Raw genomic sequence first — 23,368 nt, 5'->3', positions numbered from 1 at the left:
TCTTGAAAGCTTTACTGAGGCTTTGAATGTTGTAATATTGATCAAAGAAATTATGTTGTATTGTATGACGCTCTTTGAAATCTTAGAAAGAGCATGCTCGATTGTAGCGCAAAAGTTGTGAAATGCAGACGATCTTCGGCCATTTCATGCTATTAAAAAGATGAGGTATATTTTCTCCTGGGCAAAACACATTTAAATTAGTGAGTGAGTATGGTTTTAAGCCGCTTTTAGCAATATTCCAGCAATATCACGGCGGGGGACACCAGAAATGGGCTTCACACATTATACCCATGTCGGGAATCGAACCTGGGTCTTCGGCGTGACGAGCTAAGGCTTTAACCACTAGGCTACCCGACCGCCCCGCAAAACACATTAAGCTGAATCATCCATACAGCGTGTGGTTGTGGTAGGTACACGTACACCTGTTTCTCGGAGACAGTCGTGCGACCACAGGACACTGTCTGAGGTAACTGTAAAAGTAACTGACAGAAGTGGCCGTTCCACAGCTGGACACCGTGTCAATCAGATTACTATCCCACATTCACAGCGTCTAATGGTCCTAAGTGGCAATATGATGTATATCATGTGGTGCACGCCCATATATCTGTCTACGCTGTGATTGGTCTTAATGGTTCTGGTGTACCAACCAGCGACTTGAAATATAGTATTTTTTCCATCAGGCAATAATATGCTGTATATAATACAACCGAGCAGTATATGAGGTGCTGAAATAGTCGCGTCTGTTATCGGATGATCAACACGGACACAGCACATCGTAAGGTAAACTATATTCTTGTACTTGTTGTTTCTTTGGCAAATTACCTATTATCAACAGTATGGATACACGCAATGTGGTCATCATATTTCGGGAGTAGTTGATGGCACTGCACATTGTTTAATCTAGAGGTAGAACTAAAGATGTCACACAAAAACGAAGACAGTTGGTTTATGGATTTCACCTTCTATATTCTTTCAATTCGACCTTTTGGTCGTAATGCCAGTACGTTTCTGTCATACAAGTCTATGTATTCTTTATTTGAAAACAGACCGCCTCCGTAGTCTAGTGGTAGAGCGTCCGCCCGGAGAGCGGAAGGTCCGGGGTTCGATCCCGGGCCGCGTCATACCAAAAGACGTTAAAAGATGGTACTTGTTGTTACCCTATCTGGCGGTCGGCATTAAGGGGCTAAAACAAGGACTGGTCGCTCGGAGTCAGTATACTGTGTCTGAGTGGGGTATTCATGTTTAACTGCGGCATGGTATCTCAGTGAGCTAGCACTATAAATCGGCATCAGTCCGGACTCAAGCAGCCACACACACACACGTGCACGCTATATAAATGCAATATTCTTGGACGCGACGTTAAACCCAATTTCACCTCACCTCACCTATTTGAAAACAAGCACGTTTTTCACTCAAGCCGACTTTCTTAGTGTTACAACCTGTGCAAACATAGGGTTAATACTTAATGCTGGGTCGCCGTCTTTCTCACAATTGTTCAGGTTGGGGTTTCTTCAAATATTTTAGCCATACCTCGGTATTTTAGAAGCAGTGTTTGAATGAAAATTTTGAAAGCAGCAACGACATGTTACTTGATTGCAGTGTGCAGTTACAGTGTGTGATTCTTGTTCACGATTCTTGTTCTTGTTTAATTGATTCTGTAAGCTTTCTGTATGACCATGTGCTATCCAGTTGTAGATCCCTTGCTTATCAATACAGATGACCCGTGAAGGTAGAATAGGTCTTAAGCAACCCATTCTTGTCGGAAGAGGCGACTAACTGGATCGGGTGGTCAGGCTCGCTGACTTGGTTGATGCATGTCATCGTATCCCAATTGCATGGATCGATGCTCATGATGTCAATCACTGGATTGTCTGGTCCAGACTCGATTATATACAGACCGCCGTCATATAGCTGGGATATTGCTGAGTGCGGCGTTAAACAACAAACAAACAAACAAGATGAACAAAGAAGTTAGCATTACCTTATTATTATTATTATTATTATTATTATTGCTGTTGTTACTATTGTTGTTGTTGTTGTTTTCTTGTAGATTCCGTACTACCATGGATACCTTGCGCCATCTAGGGATCGTATTGATGGTCATTCAGTGTACGTATTCCACCATTAGTTTACAAGATACGACAGTCATTGTGACTATGCATCATTCGACACAAAGGGAAGGGCGACATTAGACCTTAGACCCAATATGGACTCTCCTGGGCAATATTACAGCACTGTCCTAAACCAGCCCAGTGTACCACGTATTTCACAAGTACTATCTGTGAATCCTTATCAAATAGTGATGATACCAGGTGTTCGCGAAAAGGGGAGCATACCCTGCACCTGCCCCCGTCTCAGATTAATGACTGATGAGCTTTGCAAATATTGGAACCGTAGAATATTATACCCTGAGGATTTTTTGTCACGTTATTTGTTTACAGCCCGCCACCGTTTGGCAGGAGTACTGGTCTGCGTCCGCGGGCAACAACAAAAATTTACTGTTTTATGCAAATTGTGTGAGTGGCATGTTCTACCGGTAGGACAGGGTATGCTTATCTTTTTGCGAACGCCTGCTGTCATCATTGATTTTTAGTGGCCCCTTCACAGAATGTTTTCACAGCTATTTTGTATTTTACGTACAAAGGTTTCTGTCTCGGCAGATAATGGAGACTGATTCTCGGCGTTGACATATATTTATGCTTTGTCTAATTCCATATTCAATCACCATTACATGCCCCATATAGTTCATGATTTTGACCCTTATAGTTCATGATTTTGACCCATATAGTTCATTATTTTGACCCATATAGTTCATGATTTTGACCCATATAGTTCATGATTTTGACCCATATAGTTCATGATTTGACCCATATAATTCATTATTTTGACCCACATAGTTCATTATTTTGACCCATATAGTTCATGATTTTGACCCATATAGTTCATGATTTTGACCCATATAATTCATGATTTTGACCCATAAAGTTCATGATTTTGACCCATATAGTTCATGATTTTGACCCAAATAGTTCATGATTTTTGACCCACATAGTTCATGATTTTGACCCATATAATTCATGATTTATGTTGAAAAACCAAATTTTCGGCACGTGAAACACGACGCGCGGCGTCCTCCTACACAATGTACATTATATTTCCTTCAAATGTACAATATTGTAGGTGCATATAGAAAAAGGGACCATTTTGTTAGGTGGATACTCAAAAACTACAGTGTCGAGCACCAGGTTATTTATGGTGTCAGGATTAAAACAACATATATATCCCCTAATTTCCTGGAGATGTATGCATGGTAGAGATATACATCTCCTGGTAATACATAACCGGGATTAATCACTTGTAGCCCTCCTCTGAATACGTGTGAAGTGTTGGGTGATAATTGGTCTTCAGCTTGTTTTAAGAAGCGACTAACGGGATCGGGTGGTCAAGCTCACTTGATTGATACAGGTCATCGTATCCCAATTGCGTGGATCGATCCTAAAAACACCTTTGTCTTCATCGATTACCTGATTGTCTGGTGTATTTACAGGCTGAGCACTCGCATGGCAGGAGAACTGCTGTGCTGCGACAGGCCATAAATACTTACTTTTGTATGCAAAGTGTATATGGGTGGCCCAGTCGTCTAAGGCGCCGCGATTCGCTATGCAGAGTTGCGTCCCTTGGGCACGCCAGAAACCTGTGGGTTCGAATCCCGGTTCGCCCCGATTATGTTTCTAGGTTTGTCAGCACCATAGCCGTACTCGTGGGTTTCACCAAAGTGGTAAACGTCTGAGACCTGCATCACTTCGGGCTTTCCTCCCACATTAAGCTGACACGCCGCGATATAACTGGAATACTGTTTAAAGCGGCGTTAAACCCAACTCACTCACTCACTCAAATTGTATGAATGGCGGGTGCTACCTGTGAGCGGGAATGACATGCTAACCCTTTTCGCGAACACCAGGTGCCATCGTTGATTCTCAGTGGTCCATTCATATAATGTCCACAGCTATTTGCCCTTTCCGTGGAATCTGTTTCGGCAGAAAATCTAGACTGGTTATTCTCTTGCATTTACGATGTATATATATTTGAATCACACGTAGGTCAAGCAACGTTTGACTGTCGACGACCAAGCCAGGATTGTAAGAATGGCGGAACATGTTCGTACGTCGCCTCCGCGTGCACCTGCGCCGGGGGTGCCTCACCAACCCACGAGGGAGACGACTGCGGTCTGCTCATCAGTAAGATTCAGATTAAGATTCAAGTCTTTCGCAACCCATGCTTGCCGTAAAAGGCGACTATGCTTGTCGTAAGGGGCGAATAACGGGTGGTCGGGCTCGCTAACGTGGTTGATACATGTCATTGTATCCCAATTGCGTGGATCGATGCTCATGATGTCAATCACTGGACTGTCTGGTCCAGACTCGATTATTTACAAACCGTCGACATATAGCTGGAATATTGCTGAGTGCAACAACAAGCAAACAAACAAACATTTATTACTATATTGGTATAATATTGTGATTAGTGCTGTTATTGGAAAATTGTCTTGCAAATTTATGCATAGTAATCTATAGAGATTACATTTATATACATAATGTTATTCATTAGCTACTACGTACATATCTCAAAACGTAAATATGTCAAGTTGAAACCACCCACCGTGTATGATGTTGTTATCATGTTTATTTAACGTCGTTCTAGTTGACAAAGGCGCCAGCTCTTGCGTTACAACTGACCCTTGCAAGGCAGGTCAAGGTGCCTGCTACGATGACGGCAGTGGGGGCATGTGTTACTGCTTCAGCGACTACTACGGTTCGGCGTGTGATGAACAACGATGTAAGTTAACTCTAGTGTTCATGACAAAGAGACAAAGCTGCAATTCATTTATTTTTATTGTATTTTTTATTCTTTAAAAAAAAAAAAAATTATTATTATTATTTTTTTAAAGTTATATTTCATTTTCCGGGGGGAACGGGGGAGGTGTGTAGGCTGTTAGTGTATTAAGATGGCTTTTTATATATTTTTGGCAAATCTCACTGCATTGCCTTAAATAAAATGTTTGAGTAACGCCATGCAACAGACAACAAAACCAACGACCAATGGCCACAAGCGGAGTGCCAATATTATATAACCAATTTTCCGGGGCCATAAACGTAAATAAACAATGTATCGAGGCAGTGTAGGCATGACTGGTTCGGCACTTGACACGAGTCGTGAATCTCGAGATGGTTCTAACATTAAACAAAAGAGGAGTAGCGACATCACGTCTTTGTAATTATGTTGCATAAAACCAATAAGCAAGAATCAACTTTCATATCATACAATTATTGTTCCAGTTACTGTGTCGTGTCTGGCTGACAGAATGGTCATCGGCCTCAACCCCTACGGTACATTCAGCGGCGTCGCCTACATTGAAGGCAAGAGAGGAACAGCGGCCTGCGAGTCATCGCCGGTACCGTCGGCGTCATCATCTGACAACGTCCCCGACACTTGGGAGGGGCGTTACATCGAGGTGGAGCACACCAGCCCCGACTGTGGAACCATAACTGCAACTCCAGTAAGGAACTAAAATGTCGCTCTTTAAAAAACTATTTACTAAACGAGTCTTATCTCGGCTTCCTCATCGATCGCGAGTCTTATCTCAGCATCCTTGACTGTATCATGAGCATGTTTGAGGAACATAAACCCAAGGTGAGTGAGTGAGTGAGTGAGTGAGTGAGTGAGTGAGTGAGTGAGTGAGTGAGTGAGTGAGTGATCAATATCACGACAGGGCACACAAGAAATGAGCTTCACACAATGTATCGATGTTGGGAATCAACCCTGGTCTTCAGTGTGACGAGCGAACGCTTTAACCACTAGGCTACCTCGTCGCCCCTAACTTCAAAGTATTCCGCCTTGGTCCCGTGTCACAAAGCGATCGTAGTGCTACGGCGGTAGTAAGTCTATATGAAGACATAGGAGTTAAGATGTCTTGGTCCCAGGGCCCATTTGCCCAAAGCGATCTTAGTACGCCGACGACCGTACACTGACATCGATGATAGTCGTAGCGCTAAGATCGTTTTGTGGGAGCTTAAGTGGGCCTGGCGCCTAAACTTCCATGTCTTATTTGATTAGTTTCGTTGTTCAGAACGGTGTGAACATTGAGTACACGAGAGACGTGGTGATCCAATACAGCCAGGACTACATCATCAACATCGACGACCGATACACCGTCAAGTGCGTCCTAGACGGCAGTGGAGTGCCCGTGTCCTACAACATCGTGCCCGTCAACACCGCAGACCTGTCAGTGTCCAGCACTACGTATTCTTACATCTTCTCTTTCTTTCTCTCTCATTCTCTCTCTCATATCTCTGTCTCACTCTCATTCACTCTTGGTCTCTGTCTCTCTTTCTCCCTCTCCTATTCTCTCTCTGTCTCTCATTCTCTCTCGTTGTGTCTGTCTCTCATTCTCTCTGTCCCTCGTAAACGTTCTCTCTCGTTGTCTTTTTCTCTCATTTTCTCTTTGACTTTGTGTCTGTCTCTTTTTCCCTGTCTCTCTCTCATTCTCTCTTTGCCACTCTCTCATTTTATCTCTTTGTGTCTGTATCTCTCATTCTCTCTGTGTCTCTCTCTCATTCTCTCTCTGTCTCTCATTCTCTCTCTGACTCTCTCTCTCACATTCTCTCTCTGTCTCTGTCTCTCATTCTCTCTCGTTGTGTCTTTGGTTCTCATTGTCTCTCATTGTCCCTCGTTCTCTGTGTCTCTCGCTCATTTTGTCTCTTTCATTGTCTGTGTCACTGTGTATCTGCCCCCCCCCCCCCCCCACCCCACCACCCCCAACCCCCAACCCCCACCCCCCCTCTCTCTTTTCCTCCTTATATTATACAATCTGGTATGCCTCTTTTCCACTTGAATGGCAATCCGCTAACGATGACGGAAGTAATGATACTGTGAACGTGGTGTTATGATGTAATGAATAAATTTACAGACTTGTTACATTGTAAGCATTTGGACGGTTACGTCAAGAGCCCTACGGCGTTAACGTCTTCAACCTTAGATGCCAGAACTCTAGATATACCAAAATATCTCACCTGTACTGTCGTGTTCCTCCTCAGATCGCCTCTGAACACCATCACAAGACAAGACTTCCTGGGTCCCGTGTTCCTGGCTATCACAAGCGGGGGTCAGGCAGTATCAACCACCCCTATAGACGTCGGGGCTGAGCTTGTGTTTACCTTCGCCATATCTCCCGGTAAGAGTGGGTCAGGCTGTATCAACCACCCCTATAGACGTCGGGGCTGAGCTTGTGTTTACCTCCGCCATATCTCCCGGTAAGAGTAGGTCAGGCGGTATCAACCACCCCTATAGACGTCGGGGCTGAGCTTGTGTTTACCTTCGCCATATCTCCCGGTAAGAGTAGGTCAGGCAGTATCAACCAACCCTATAGACGTCGGGGCTGAGCTTGTGTTTACCTCCGCCATATCTCCCGGTAAGAGTAGGTCAGGCGGTATCAACCAGCCCTATAGACGTCGGGGCTGAGCTTGTGTTTACCTTCGCCATATCTCCCGGTAAGAGTAGGTCAGGCAGTATCAACCAACCCTATAGACGTCGGGGCTGAGCTTGTGTTTACCTTCGCCATATCTCCCGGTAAGAGTAGGTCAGGCAGTATCAACCAACCCTATAGACGTCGGGGCTGAGCTTGTGTTTACCTTCGCCATATCTCCCGGTAAGAGTGGGTCAGGCTGTATCAACCACCCCTATAGACGTCGGGGCTGAGCTTGTGTTTACCTTCGCCATATCTCCCGGTAAGAGTAGGTCAGGCAGTATCAACCAACCCTATAGACGTCGGGGCTGAGCTTGTGTTTACCTTCGCCATATCCCCCGGTAAGAGTAGGTCAGGCAGTATCAACCAACCCTATAGACGTCGGGGCTGAGCTTGTGTTTACCTTCGCCATATCTCCCTGTAAGAGTAGGAGTCAACTACAAAAGAAAGGTTTGCTCCGAAACTGACCCATACATCTCACCAACCAAACCATTGGTCCTCAGCAACCCATTTTTGCCGTAAAAGGCGACTGTGCTTGTCGTTAGAGACGACTAACGGGATCGGGTGTTCAAGCTCACTGACTTGGTTGATGCGTGTCGAACCATTCTAATATCTCTTGAATATGTGTAATTCTTCATATTTTCACCAGCATGTATGGTATTCGCATTTCTTTTGTCAGTGAGTATATGTGTACAATACTAGTATTCAAATTGGACACTGTGTGATTCTTTGTCAAAATGTCCATCGTTTATTATGCGTCAGCACCATACCCGTGCTCGTCGGTTTCACCGAAGTGGTCTGAGAACTTCATCACTTCAAGCTTTCCTCTTACATTAAGTTGACACGTCGTGATATAACAGGAATACTGTTCCAAGCAGCATTAAACCCAACTCACTCACTCACTAACTCACTTATTGACTCAAATTTCAAAAACTACCATAAACACGTCGGTGAAATCCTATGAAACCGCTTTTGACAAAATCACTATTGGAGTGAATCCAAGATTAGAACCACGACCAGCGGACCTTAATAAGGATAAGAAATACAATTAAACCGCGCCCCTACATCACAATGAAGCATTTGGAAATATCAGAACACTTAAAGCCTTTACTATGACATAGATTATATCCAAAGTAAGGTATAAGCCTTAAAATGTCCCATTCATGTAAAGCTTTCAAACTGATGTACTCTATCGCGTCTAATGGAAGCAGGTTATCCCCCTGTTTGCTGATAGCAATCAGGGGTGAGTCACAGGCTATACACATGGTCGGACTCCACGTGATAAACAATGTATAAATTGGTTCCGATAACTCCTTCACTTTAACTGGATGATCTTTAATGTAAGAAAACTTGGATAAACGCTCAAATGAATCAGGAAAGTGGCACACAATTCCGACCGACTTTGTGATATTCTTTAAAGAGATTGTTGGAATAATGAGGGTGTTTCGAAACACTGCTAAATAACCAAAAACAAAGGTAGCACAAATGATTTGAAATATATTTTATTTCACAAACTAAGGATGGTTGGTTTGTTGTTTAACGCCGCACTCAGCAATATTCTAGCTATATGACGGCGGTCGGTAAATAATCGAGTCTGGACCAGATAATCCAGTGATTGATATCATGAGCATCGATCCACGCAATTTGGATCGATGACATGCATCAACCAAGTCAGCCAGCCTGACCGCCTCTTACGACGAGCATAGTCGCCTTTTACTACCCCGGATCTTCATGGGTCTCACAAACTATGAAATATGGATAGTCAACAGGCAATTTGCTTATATGAAGACCTTTCCATCATAAAGATAAAGACAATTTGATTACAGTATAATGATGTTTATGTTTAAGATTATTTTCAGAACAGGATATATGTTTACCCAAACATACTAACCAATGGTACAAACAATAAGCTCTGGAATATTTAAGAGAGACAATCCATTCCGCTACAGCACACACGGTAAAAGACCATCAGAAGCATTCTGAACGACCAGCAGGTTATACATTCCCGTCTCAGGCTTGGCTGATCTGCAGCGATCTTAACGCCGACAAATTTGCCAGATTTATATCCGACAGCCCGAGATGTTGTGGCTGTCACACGGAAGATGCACTTCACTTCTTTCTTACGTGTCCCTTAAACAGTACATTCAAGCAAAACATGTTCTATTTCGTAAAAGGCTACGATTTAAATTTAATTTTAAATTGTATTTCACATTTAACGACTATAACAAATCCTGAAATTTTGAAGTCAGTGCATAGTTTTATTCTATCCTCTTGCCGATTTAGACAGTTTGCCTGATTTTTTTTCGGCAGTGTTGGCTTTGCTATATGACACTGCGATGTTGTTGTGCTGGATGTAAGTAATAACGTAACTGTAGTTACGAAAGAAAATCGAGTAACAAAACACTTACAAAACAATAATTATCTTCAATGTCAATTATATAATGTATGTTATTTATCATGTCAATTTCAATTCATTTTAATTTGTATATGCATCATGTTAGTGAGAGGGATTCAGATAAGCAAAATTTGCTTGTTTGCCAATCCCTATACTTTATGGAAATAAATTTGTTTATATCACATGCAGGGTTTGGGGGCAAATCATGTGCGATAAGTTGCTATATCAGAAACGCTCGGCGGTGTTAGTTCTAATAAATTGTCAGACGTGCTATTAAAAATACTTTTTTTAATATAAATATATATTCGACTGCAGTTTTATTATTCTAAATGTCTTTGTTGTTCGTTAGTATAATTTTTGTGAGTGTGTGGGACTTATGAGCAATAGTACTACAATGCAAAAGGCGAGTATCTTATTTTGTCGTGCTCTTCATATGTTCTAGACTACGAGTCCATGTTGATCATATCCGGAGAGGCCAACAACACTATGACAGTCGGCACCAAAACGCTGAATCTCATCACTGGAAGGTAGGGGAGTGTGTGCGTGTACGTGTGCGTGTATTTGTGTTTGCGTGGGTGCGTATGTGTGGAAGTGTGCCTATGTGTATGCGTGCGTCCGTGAGTGCGTGTGTGTGCGTAGATCTGTACATGCGTGTGTGCATCCGTGTGAGTGTTTATGTGTGTGTGTGTGGTGTATATGTGTGTACGTGAGTATGTGCGTGAGTGCGTATATGTGTACGTGCGTGTGTGCATCTGTGTCTGCGTACGTGCGTGCGTGCGTGCGTGCGTGCGCGTGATCATCAAAGTCCTATTCCTTCTGTACATAATCGAGGTTAATGTGGCAGGCAGGGATATGTGACATTATTTACTCCTCTATGGATATATGCGAAGTAATTCACGGAGTTCATCAGCCTTTATCATACCTTCATGTCAGAAGGAAGAAATCTGATTGGTCCACGTGATTTTGATATAATACTATGTATCCCGCCTTGGAAAGGGATAAATTTCTCAGCGGGCGATAAAATCCCTTATACCCCGCCACGAGCAGGTCAGGTTGCACGTGGATTTCTGAGAGGCAGAATAAATCCCTAGTACCCCACTTCAAAGCAAAAAGCCTCACGCTTTTTTCCGAGTCAATAGAAGTCAAGTAACCTCAGCTCGATTGAACAGCTGTTTCCTATCAATTTGGAATTAGGTTGAATTCTTTTACATTGTCATACTAAAACATGTCGATAAGATATATTCGTTGTAGCAGGATCACTCGGGGTAAATAGGGTTGTGTGTGTCCCTGGTTAGGGTTTATTCCACTCATGGATAAATGCGTGTCACTCATGGAATAACACCTAACGCGGGACGCATAACCCCCAAGTGATCCTGCTATAACTTATAGTATCTGTTGATGTCATTACATAATATGACTTCATAGTAATTGCAGTGTGCATCATGATAAAGTTATGATGTGTGGACGACAAGTTTGTACACTTTGTACATGTGTTAACAATATGTATTGAGTGAGTTGGGTTTAACGCCGCTTTTAACAGTATTCCAGTTATATCACGGCGTGTTAGCTTAATGTGGGAGGAAAGCCCGAAGTGATGTAGGTCTCAGACGTTTACCACTTCGGTGAAACGAGCTAGGGTATGGTGCTGAAGAACCTAGAAACATAATCGGGGCGAACCGGGATTCGAACCAACAATCATAGGTTTCTGGCGTGCCCAAGGGACGCAACTCTTCACAGCCAATTGCGGCGCCTTAGACGACTGGGCTACCCGTGCCCCCCTAACTAGATTGACATGTAATGTGACTGTAGAGTGATATCACAAAGACATGGCGAGTGGACGAGATTATCATACGAGCATGTCAAACTTATTTTACGAAACTTGTGTCAGAATTCTTGTATTCCTGAGTGAGAGCGAGGGTAATACATGAATTCTTACTCGAGTTTCGTAAAATCAAAATAACATCGAAGCGAGTGTAATAATTACTTTATTACAAATTATTTCTTACATATTTTGAGCTCCATATTATGCACTAACCACGACGACCGTCTTAGAAAACCACAATTGTCGAATGACGTCAATAATTTTTAAGCTATGACTTCTTTTCTAGTGTGACGTCATTCCAACCTTACGTCACAATAAGATTCGAATGACGTCAACAATACCATTCAAATGACGTAAACAATACACTGTTGCGTGTGAAGTGATATTTGCACTAGTGCATATACAATGTACGACTTTATCAACTCGGTTATTTCTAACCCTAAAGAGTGTTAATATATAGAGGATAGTTCACGTGTCTGGTGGTGTACCCACGAGTGAAAATATCTCCGTTACACCGTACAAATGTAAAAGTTTGAAAGTAAATTCTCCCTTCCTGGCACACAGGGACGGCTTACCGCCCCTTGTAATTGAGGCTTAAAAAGACATCCGAGCCTTGCAATATTTAAAAAAATATAAACAAAAGTAGCAAACAAAATTTTGAGGTCACTAAAATTCTTTACCATACATTTGGATATGATTATATACAAAATCAATTTCAGTCAACAAATATTCTTGAAAACTACGAGAACGCTGTTGGAAGCGAAGGAATACACCATGGTCAAGTAACAAAAATGGCGCTTTGGGAAACGAAGTCTCGGTTGGACGAGTTAAATGAGAAATTTACAGATTATAACGAAACATTTTCAAGACAATAACACTCGGCAAGAAGCAATATTATCTCCATAAATGACAGTTTGTGTATGGGCCAGACACTTACCATGAAGGGAGACAATAGACGGAGGCAACTCTTGTTTGACAATAGTTCCGGCAAAGTGTAATGTTCTCTCCAATGAAAATATCACTTTTCTCAAACTTCAGAAAACTCAGTCTTTCACACTGATGTATGTGATAAATGCATATGTTGATGTGACATGACATATACAAACATACACATCTATGTGTGCGGCATCAAGGAACAAAAAGTTATTGTGTGAGTGGCCGGTGCAAACCATTTTCGCGAATCCTGTGTTGTCATCACTGATTTTCGAACCGTGAAGATTCCGGGGTAGATTAGGTCTTCAGCAACCCATGCTTGCCGTAAATGGTGACTATGCTTGTCGTAAAAGGCGACTAACGGGATCAGGTGTCCAGGTTCGCTGACTTGGTTGATGCATGTCATTGTATCCCAATTGCGTGGATCGATGCTCATGGTGTCAATCACTGGGTTGTCTGGTCCAGACTCGATTATTTACAGACCGCCGTCATATAATTGGAAAATGTGCGGCGTTAAACAACAAACAAACAAACAAAACATCACTGATTTTCAGTGATCATACATAAAATATTCACCCCTTCATTCAATTTGTCTTTTACGCCAAATGAATTCTGTTTTTTTACGCCCGATGGAATCTGCCCTTTTCGCCCAGTGTGATATCAGCATGTTCGTGCAGTCAGTGTTCCCGAATGAGTTACTATGTTTGATTTTCTATTTTATAAACTGACTTTTCCACCGTAGTTGCATGGACGACGACGCCTTCCCCGTTATTGTAGAAGAGGCAAGCCGCGGGTCAGGAGGCACAGACAAACGGGAGATAAATCTAAAACTCCGAGCCTTCCATTTTGACGGAAACACAGACGTTGGGTTCAAGTTCCTCGTCAAAGTCTGTCTGACTGCTAATGCTGCCGACTGCGATCCAGTAAGTTTATGATAGATTTCATATATTTTGTGCTTGCCTCTTTTTGATTTTTTATTGGATATGTGTAATGTTAACATGGCCTTGGTTACGTCATTTGAATGGCGCATTTCATGTTTATTCGCAAATACTGTCTCAATCGTATATATGAAAGAGGCAAAGATTAAGTCTGGTTAAAGGCACTCGACTATGTAACTTTCGCTCATCTTTTTAATGATTATTCGGGGGCACGGGGGCCCAGTCGTCTAAGGCGCCGCGATTCGCTGTGCAGAGTTGCGTCCCCTGGGCACGACAGAAACCTATGATTGTGGGTTCGAATCCCGGTTCGCCCCGATTATGTTTCTAGGTTTGTCAGAACCATACCCGTGCTCGTGGGTTTCACCGAAGTGGTAAACGTCTGAGGCCTGCATCACTTTGGGTTTTCCTCCCACATTAAGCTGACACGCCGCGTTATAACTGGAATACTGTTAAAAGCGGCGTTAAACCCAACTCATTCACTCACTCCCTCAGTACAACAGAAGTGCAAGCAAAAGTCCGCAAATGTAGCTCTAAATATCTGTAATAACTTCCCTGAATGTCCTCTTTTATAATACATTGTCATTGTTCAATAATGGCCTTAAAATGTTGTTTAATAATACAGGTTTTAAATGTAGACCTGAGCCGCATCCTAAATGGAACCGGACAGGTCACGAGAATGTTCATACACTAACGTAGTCATTTACAAGTTCATCTAACTTTAAGGAATATCAAAATTATGAAATAGGTACATTGCGATACGTATGTATTGTCGCCCAATGTGATAGTTAGTGCTTTGTAATGGTTGTATTACATGCAGTGATGATGATGATGATGATGATGATGATGATGACGACGACGACGAAACCTTGCATTACACTGTATTTATAGGCAAACTGCCCGCCCGGAAGTGCCAACGGCTTTGGTCGCAGGAGGAGAGCTGCCCCTAGTGAGACAATCGTGGAAAGAATTATCAGCATCCAGGACCCGCGTTCGATTACAAAACTAGGTCAGCATCTGTTCAAGTCCAGTTGTTGAAGGCAACTTTAGAACAGTTTTGTAAAGATAGAGTAACCTAATATATCAGAATCTGATTCATTGTTAATTTGAAGACCAAATACCATCACGTACTTAAGTGATGATCCAAATTCCAATGTCTAATGACTGACAAGGACAAGACTTGGACAAAGGTTGAAACATATCTAGATTTCATTGCCAAAACAAAGGGTGGTAATCAAAGCCAGAGACAACGCTTGTCGTTAGATCCGACGAGTATCAGGTGGACAAAATGGATGCCCTCGTGGATGGACTGTATCCAACCAATCACTGGTCTTAAACCCAAAACTCGCCCATCCACAGGTCACCGTGAAACAAACGGAACAGAGTATCATTGTCTCACTCACTCGTTGAGCTGACTTTATAGGTTGGGGGACCTGTGAAGATCCGGGTTAGAACAGGTCTTCAGCTACCAATGCTCTCCGTGAGAGGAGAGTATGCTTGTCGTAAGGGCCGACTTACGGGATCGGGTAGACAGGCTCACCGACTTGGTGGATGCATGTCATCGTATCCCGATTGCGTAGATCAATGTTCATGATGTCACTCACTGGATTGTCTGGTCCAGAATCGATTATTTACCGACGGCCATCATATAGCTGGAATATTGCTGAGTGTGGCATTTAACAACAAACAAACAAAAAACAAAATAGGTTGGGGAACAGGAAAATTTGAATACGATATACAACCGTAATTTTGATATGTTTCTTTTACAGATGAGAAAGACGTCGTGTATTCAGAATGCCAAATGTCGGGGAAGATTTCCGCAGCTATGATTGCCATGGCCGTCGCGCTCTCTATCCTCATTCTGCTCTGCATTGCATTGATTGCACGTGCTGTGACGTCACGTATCCATAGAAACGTGCATATTGATGATAATCACACAATGTCATCAGCAGTGAAACGGTTTTAAATAGCCGATCTTTTACACAGTATGAACATAAAAAAAATTAAAACGAATTCTAAATTCGTCGTAACGTTTTGCCTTTCTATATATAATTTAGGCCATCATTTTGATAACGAAGTTTTAGGGATTTTTTTATGTAATCGCAAGGATGGTGATCGAAATAAAACAATCCAAATACAAACATTTCCTTATGAAGTGATAAGTATGTGTTGTAGTGTATGTTGATTGATTTTTTTTATTTGGGTACTTAAAGTGAGTAAGTGAGTTGTGTTTTACGCCGCTTTTAACAGTATTCCAGTTATATCACGGCGTGTCAGCTTAATGTGGGAGAATAGCCCGAAGTAGTGCAGGTCTCAGACGTTTACCACCCACGAGCACGGTGCTGCCAAACCTAGAAACATAATCGGGGCGAACCGGGATTCGAACCCACAATCATAGGTTTCTGCCGTACCCAAGGGACGCAACTCTGCACAGCCAATTGCGGCGCCCTAGACGGGTATGTAAAGATAACAAAATAATATGAAATATATTATATGTATGATGTAGCTAAAGGTATGTGCACGTGTAAAAACTGTATTTTGTAGTCAACTAAAATAGATTTTCAACACCTTCCATTGCATAAAATTATTGTTTTGAAATGCCTCGCCTTGTGAACACTTTCCCTATTTCAATATAACATTCAATTCGAAACATGACTGTACACAAACATTTATGTATTTTACATGTATATGACGGCTACATGGGCTAACACTAAACACAAACTTATGTTTGTTAAACATTTGTGTGTGTTAAAACACGTGTTATTTCAAAGGGAAATATAAATATTTAGTTGTCTGTTCAGGTAACTAATTCTAACTATTGTTTCCTGAATACAATTTTTTTTTAAACGCATTAGCTTACCTCTTGGCGAATCGTGTGGCCCGGTCAATATCACAACTCAACCATAGAGGTGAGGTGAAATTGGGTTTAACGTCGCGTCCAAGATTATTGCACTTATATAGCGACGTGCATGCACGTGTGTGTGTGTCTGTGGCTCCTTGTACTAGTCCGGACTGATGCCGATTTATAGTGCTAGCTCACTGAGATACCATGCCGCAGTTTAACATGAATACCCCACTCAGACACAGTATACTGACTCCAAGCCGACCAGTCCTTGTTTTAGCCCCTTAATGCCGAGCGCCAGACAGGGTAACAACAAGTACCATCTTTTAACATCTTTTGGTATGACGCGGACCTTCCGCTCTCCGGGCGGATGCTCTACCACTAGACCACGGAGGCGGTCCAAACAACCATAGAAACATGAGACATCAATGCTGGGGAATAACCAAGGGGGAAATGAGAGACATGACAGGAAGCTGCTGTAGAATGTGCTCCAGCACCTCTTGTGGGAGTAAAAGGAAGTCAATCACCTAAAACATACATTTTGTTTACTTGAGGATGTGCGGACCAAGGATCAGTTTTGAGTTATATTTACATATTATAAAGGTCAGATAATAATCTCAAGTATCTACCAAAACAGATTCCATTGGGCGTAAAAGGCAACATAAGGTGAATTTATATGAATGGATCACTGAAAATCAGTGATGACACCAGGTGTTGCGAAAAGTGTTGCGACACTAGGTGTTGCAAAAACGCTTGATAAGCGTTAAGGTAAAGTCACTGAATGACTGATCTACCGATACATGGGGGCGGTGGGGTAGCCTAGTGGTTAAAGCGTTCGCTCGTCCCGCCGAAGACCCGGGTTCGATTGCTAGTTGTAGATGGTTGTCGGGCACGATGACAAACTATCTTTGAGGTCACAAATTCTAACCTTTGCATGAAGTACGTGTAGCTCTATTTAACAACGTGGGCAGCGTGCACATTGCAAACATTGTGTTTAACGCCGTTTTTAACAGTATTCCAGTTATATCGCGGCGTGTCAGCTTAATGTGGGAGGAAAGCCCGATGCAGGTCTTAGACGTTTACCACTTCGGTGAAACTCACGAGCACGGGCATGGTGCTGAAAAACCTTGAAACAAAATCGACATTATAGTCACAAGTGATATGTTTGTTTGTTTATAGTCGCACTCAGCAATATTCCAGCTATATGACGGGGGTCTGTACATAATCAATCTTGACCAGACAATCCAGTGAATTACAGCATGAGCTTCGATCTACGCAATTGGGACACGATGACATGCATCAACCAAGTCAGTGAGCCTGACCACCCGATCCCATTAGTCGCCTCTTACGAGTACAACAAGCACAGTCGCCTTTTACGGCAAGCATGGGTTGCTGAAAACCTATTCTACCCTGGATCTTCATGGGTGACAAATTTGTTTTTTTAAGAAAGGCAGAGCCCCCTATCTCCGTTCAACCTTCTTAATATAAATATTCGGCATCAAGCAAGTCAGCGAGTCTGACCACCCGATCCCGTTAGTCGCCTCTTACAACAAGCATAGTCGCCTTTTAGGCAAGCATGGGTTACTGAGGACCTATTCTACCCCGGATCTTCACGGGTAAGTAACAATTGAATACCTGGCTAGCAGCAACACAAGGCTAAGTAAGGCTGCGTATCTGCATAAAATACGCAAACTAAATTCCAATCACCTAATTAATTTTTATTTTCTTGCGTACAAACACGCATGGCAAAATTCAACACCGGTATAAGAACACGGCGTAATTCCACAATCCATCCTTTTCACCTTGCGTACATGTACACGTATTTCTTCACATATGTTCATCTAATGATCGAGTGCAGGCGTCAGACATACACGGACTCTGCTGCAGTGAATAATGCATAAACAATTTCAACGTCTCACTTATTATAATTGGACATAATATCACTGTTGTGAGTTCATGCAACACGTTACACACTTCGGGCTGCACACGAATAGATTCAAATTTGAAATCACCCGAAACAGCATTTTAAGCAGAATTAATTTAACAATTGTCTACTAATTGTGTAAAACAGTATTGAATACCCGACGAAAAATATCAATACCCAATGTCAATAATAACAGGTCAGTAAGTAGTCAATGGCTAAAACTACACGTTTCCGAGGCAAGGGGGTTAACTGACAATAAAAGTCCAGTTTCCACGGACTCTTAGTCAGTTGACGCCCTTGCCTCGGGAAGATGAAAACATAATTCCCAAAAGAAGTTAAAGAACACGACATGTTTTGAAATGACTGAAGTTAATCTGTCATGGCTGTGTTGTGTGTGTTGAGTATCCTTCCAATTCTGGTTGTTATTTTACTTCTTTTGAGTAGTATATTGTCCCTGAGCAACATCTACGACATGCGCCAATTGAGCTGACACGCCTTGTCACCGTGTTTCAGTGTTCAGAACTCACGCTTTTGACACGTGCCCCTGACAAACGTTGACTAATCTTAATCGGCATATAGTTTGGGTCTGTTGTTTTTTTACGCCGCACTCAGCAACATTCCAGCTCTATCATGGCGGTCTGTAAATAATCGAGTTTAAGGCAGTCAATCCAGTGATTAACATCACGAACAATCGATCCACGCAGTTGGGATACAATGACATGCATCAAGTCCCGGATCTTCAAGGGTACACTGTAAAGATGTTTTCTACTGGAAATAATATTTTTTAAAATCATCTATATAATCATGTACATGACATGACCACAGAACTAAGGTAGGATCAATTATTTTATTTTCTCAGACACCTAAACACAATCCCTACACTAAATATATTTATTGTAGGTAGTACATTTTCATTCATCCATTTAATGTCCAGTATCCACCCCATTCAAGGTACCAAAACCTATTATAGACGGCGATATACGGTATCGTCGAGATGGTGACAGCATCTGATCAGGCCACCCAGAGGAGGACATTGTTTAAGACTCAACAACTGACTACGGCTTTGAGTCATCAGACCACATGTCTCCACTTGCGCGGTGATAAAGCGTATTGTCTTGTCTGTCACGGGCATGCAGTGAAGCCCCTTCGTCCACAACATGACGTCAAGCTGCGCCACCTTGGCACATACAGGTGCGGCTGTTATAGCATGACGGAGAAGATGGGTGGGCCACAACTTTGGCGGAAGGTGGTGGACAGAAAAGTTATCACAGTAACTCTTAATAACATCGCGTGCTATATCTGCATGTGTCATTCTGATGTTATACAGCAGCTTGTCTCCCATCCTCGTCAGAGCCAAGTATCTACAACACTGAACGTTGCCTAAATAGCACATACACTCGGGATAAAACACGTTATTCAGGATCCTGTGAAGGTAACGTAATATAGCCACGTAGCAAGTCTTTGATGGTTTTCTTTCTACGCTTTGTCCAGAGATACTCCTCTGTCGCAAACAGTCATCCAGGTAGTGTTGTAGTAACTTCATTCTATCTTTAGGAAGTTTTAATCTCTCAAGCTTCCTTTCAATCTTCCGTGCAAGGTCCTCCATCAGGGAGCTGTGTTTCTCCCACAGTGGTACACCCACCACCGCAGATCCAAGCAATGCCTTCAGAGTATGTGTGACTTTGACATTGAAGCAGTCGTACAAGTAATGACTCAGGCCAACATTCTCAGGGATTTCAACGAAACGTGTAAAAGTGTCCCTGAAAGCTTTTTGGGTGTCTGTGATTGGTGCATTCAGTGCTAATTTGCATCTTCCCCAAGTACCCGTAAATCGAAATCCGAACTTTTCAACACTACCACACCAGCCTATCCAGGAATCCTTCCCCACAAGGATGACTACAGCAGGGCGGTGCCAGTCGCAATCTTCTGTTGGATATCTACATATAATTTCAAAGTGATATTTACAACTAAAGTTATCAAGATAACTCCGTTCAAGGACATCATTTTTGAACATTATGAAAGGTAAAATGTAGGGATTTCCTACACCAAATGATGCAGTTCTGACGTTGAACAATGTCATTTCAATGAACTTTGGAAAGAGCACCGCTAACTTAATAAATAACGACTTAGCGTCCTTGTCATATATCTCAAATATCCGAACGTCTGATTTGTTTTCATCTTCAATTGAGATTTTATACGAGATTGACATATTAGAAACGAGCCACATTTTTATGGCATATTTGAGGAGACCAATGGAAAGAAGTGTGTTACAGTTCTTGAAAATCACATTCGGGTGACAAAGAGTGATGTTCTGTAAATACCACATTTGAAGAACCTTGTGGAACACCCCCTTTGTTCGCAGGACCATGTCTGGTGTAACCCATGGTGCTTGGAGTGTGGTCTTGCAATACAAGTCGAAGAAGCCTCCTGAATCGATGACTTGGGTGAATCGTGAAGCTGCTCTGGAACAGGACAGTAGAGTCTCGGGCGTCAGATAGAGGAAGATGGACTCCAACAGCTCCGTGGGCAGTTCCTGGAGATTTAATGGTGGAGAAGGTTTAGCTCTGGCAAAGCTTGGTGGATCCTTAAGTTCTAGAAATGGATGTGCCATCACGGATTCCTGAATAAGTGATGAAAACTTCAAAAGGTGTTTTTTACACAGAGGCGTACCATCAGCTTCCTTGATTAACAGGATAGCGGAGACTGGTGTCAGATGGAGTTTCCAACAGATCAGTGGGCAGTTCCTGAAGAGTCATTGGTGCAGGGGTTTAGTTCCAGCACAGCTTGGTGCATCCTTTAGGACTAGCACTGGAAAGACTATCAAGGACTTCTGGCAGAATGAAAGCTATATTTACACAGAGATGTATCATCAGCTTTCTTTCAGGCTCCCAACAGTAGTTTAGACCCTAGCGCCAGTTATTCATCTCAGTTCCATAGGGTGCTTCCAACTGCTGAAAGGTGAGTTTGATTGTTACAGTGATGGCTTATGGTCAAATATTCATCATGCCTATTTCTCACATAAGGTCTTCAGGCACTAGTGCTTTACAGAAACTATTCAGATTCTTGTTGTTTTTTTCAATTTAAACATCACAAATATGTAATATAATTTGAAAACATTCAACACAAAAAAAAGATACATTGATGTTCGAGGACATATTAAACTAAAGAACGGTAGTGCTTCTTTTGTTCCAGGTATGTATGTTAATACTTTGATCATTTATTTTTCTTGGTTAAAATGCCCTTTTTTATATTAAATTAAATTGAACTGCTTATTTCACATATGCGTGTACCATGCTTAACTTCAATAATCAGTCATTAATTTGCAAAATATGATGAATGTAAAATGTATGTGAAAAAAATCTATTTTTCCTATCAGTTACATGTTGTGTGGTAACTTACAGCTTTGTCACTAATTAGTTGCAGGATTGTTTATTCTCGATACCATCTTTGAACCGTTCTTTGGCTTGTTACTTCTATTAAACAATATCGGGAAAACTATTCTAAAATTGCTTTCAATGTTGAAAAATTATTGGTTGATGCTTGTCATTGTATCCCAATTGCGAAGATCGATGTTCATGGTGTCAATCACTGGATTGTCTGGTCCAGACTTGACTATTTACTGAACGCCGTCATATAGCTGGAATCATTCATTCAATCAATCATTCAAGGGGAGATTTTTTGGAACATTTCTATACTGATATTTTACGGATGATTCGTGTTGTAGAAATTCATGTCACAAACTCAGATTGCAGTCCAGCCATTTTAATATACAGGTGCCTGTAACCTAGAAAATGGTGTAACCTACCTTCCCTAATCGTGTCAAAGTATGTCTCCAGACAAGTATGTAGAAATAAATGGTCTTTTTTAAATCACTTGCTCAGTAATATTAATGAGTGAGTGAGTGAGTGTGTTAGTATAGATTTGCGCTGCTTTTAGCAATATTCATGCAATATCACGGCGGGGGGACACCAGAAATGGGCTTCACATATTGTACTCATGTCGGGAATAGAACCTGGATCTTCAAATTCGGCATGACGAGCGAACGATGGCTAAACACGCAATGCCGATCTAAATACGATAATGATTAATTTATTATATATTTCTGGAAACATACAAGGACACCCCGTTAATCCAGACTATCAAATAAAAATCGTCCGGATTAGCGAATAATTAACTTAGTAATGGCATCCTCATAATGGCATGTACAACGAAACTCCTTAATACGGACGGCACCGTCCTAAATGAAATCGATCAACCAATGTCCGGTTTAACGAAGCAGTTTCCCAACAAAACTCGTATTAAGCGGGTTACAATATGGCTGAAATGTTACCGTTCGACGTGATTTTATATTTCAACGCAAAAGCCGTTATTAACGGGGTTCGAACTAAGGAGGTTTCACTGTAGACATCCCCGACAATAATCTTTCGAAAGGCGCAATTCCCGACTGTCGGGGTTTCAGTTTCAACGCTAAACACGTGGAATTACGAAAACAACATTTAACCCTTATAGGGCCCCAATTCAGGAAATATGCACACTTACAGGTTTGTATTAGGAACACGGCTACTTGTTCAGAAGCAGTTTCACCTAGACTTTGTACTATAGCATCACTCCAGGGTACACTTTTCAATGAAAGCATGCTACATCACTGTATATATACATACAAGATAACATTCGGCTTCAGACACATCGTGGAACCTCCCACTTGCCTGGATGTATCTATAAGGGAGGTAACTCGTCACTACACATAAAATGTTGGTTTGCCATCGAAAACATATAGTTTCGAGTTCGAATCTGAAGATTGAAGATACATTGTATAAAATCTTCTTATTGATAAACAGTTACTTTTTCCCACATGAAATATAGATTTATAACAAGCATGTTTATTAAAAACACATATAACACTAAATGGAACAGTTTACCAATCAATAGGAAAATAAACAATTTTAGATGACGGTAACCCATAATATAACCTAAGGCCCCGGAAAGATCTGTAGG

At 41.9% G+C, this 23,368-nt stretch overlaps 2 protein-coding genes across 3 annotated transcripts; one reads left to right on the top strand and one right to left on the bottom strand.

The window, feature by feature from the left end:
- Positions 1 to 681: 681 nt before the first annotated feature.
- LOC124111480 (EGF-like domain-containing protein 2) lies at positions 682 to 15,762 on the top strand. The gene is made up of 11 exons (XM_046471202.2): positions 682 to 780; positions 2,051 to 2,109; positions 4,101 to 4,238; positions 4,702 to 4,836; positions 5,337 to 5,557; positions 6,128 to 6,282; positions 7,095 to 7,231; positions 10,360 to 10,444; positions 13,415 to 13,595; positions 14,499 to 14,616; positions 15,377 to 15,762. The coding sequence occupies exons 2-11, from the start codon at positions 2,064 to 2,066 to the stop codon at positions 15,571 to 15,573; spliced, it is 1,413 nt and encodes a 470-aa protein (XP_046327158.2). The 5' UTR covers positions 682 to 780; positions 2,051 to 2,063; the 3' UTR covers positions 15,574 to 15,762.
- Positions 15,763 to 18,216: 2,454 nt separating this feature from the next.
- Positions 18,217 to 23,323, bottom strand: LOC124111494. 2 transcript variants are annotated; one of them, XM_046471213.2, is made up of 2 exons: positions 22,913 to 23,323; positions 18,217 to 21,324 (listed from the first exon to the last, which is right to left on the bottom strand). In XM_046471213.2, exon 2 carries the CDS (start codon positions 20,982 to 20,984, stop codon positions 19,338 to 19,340), a length of 1,647 nt encoding a protein of 548 aa, XP_046327169.2. In that variant the 5' UTR covers positions 20,985 to 21,324; positions 22,913 to 23,323; the 3' UTR covers positions 18,217 to 19,337. The 2 variants fall into 2 exon arrangements, with proteins under 2 accessions (XP_046327169.2, XP_046327171.2); XM_046471215.2 differs by having other exon boundaries at positions 23,035 to 23,323.
- Positions 23,324 to 23,368: the final 45 nt, after the last annotated feature.

This window comes from Haliotis rufescens, unplaced genomic scaffold (assembly GCF_023055435.1).
Source record: "Haliotis rufescens isolate VD_foot unplaced genomic scaffold, xgHalRufe1.0.p SCAF_21, whole genome shotgun sequence".
Taxonomy (NCBI): domain Eukaryota; kingdom Metazoa; phylum Mollusca; class Gastropoda; order Lepetellida; family Haliotidae; genus Haliotis; species Haliotis rufescens.
Note: the sequence above shows the minus strand (reverse complement) of the source record. Positions and strands in the feature narration are given on the sequence as shown.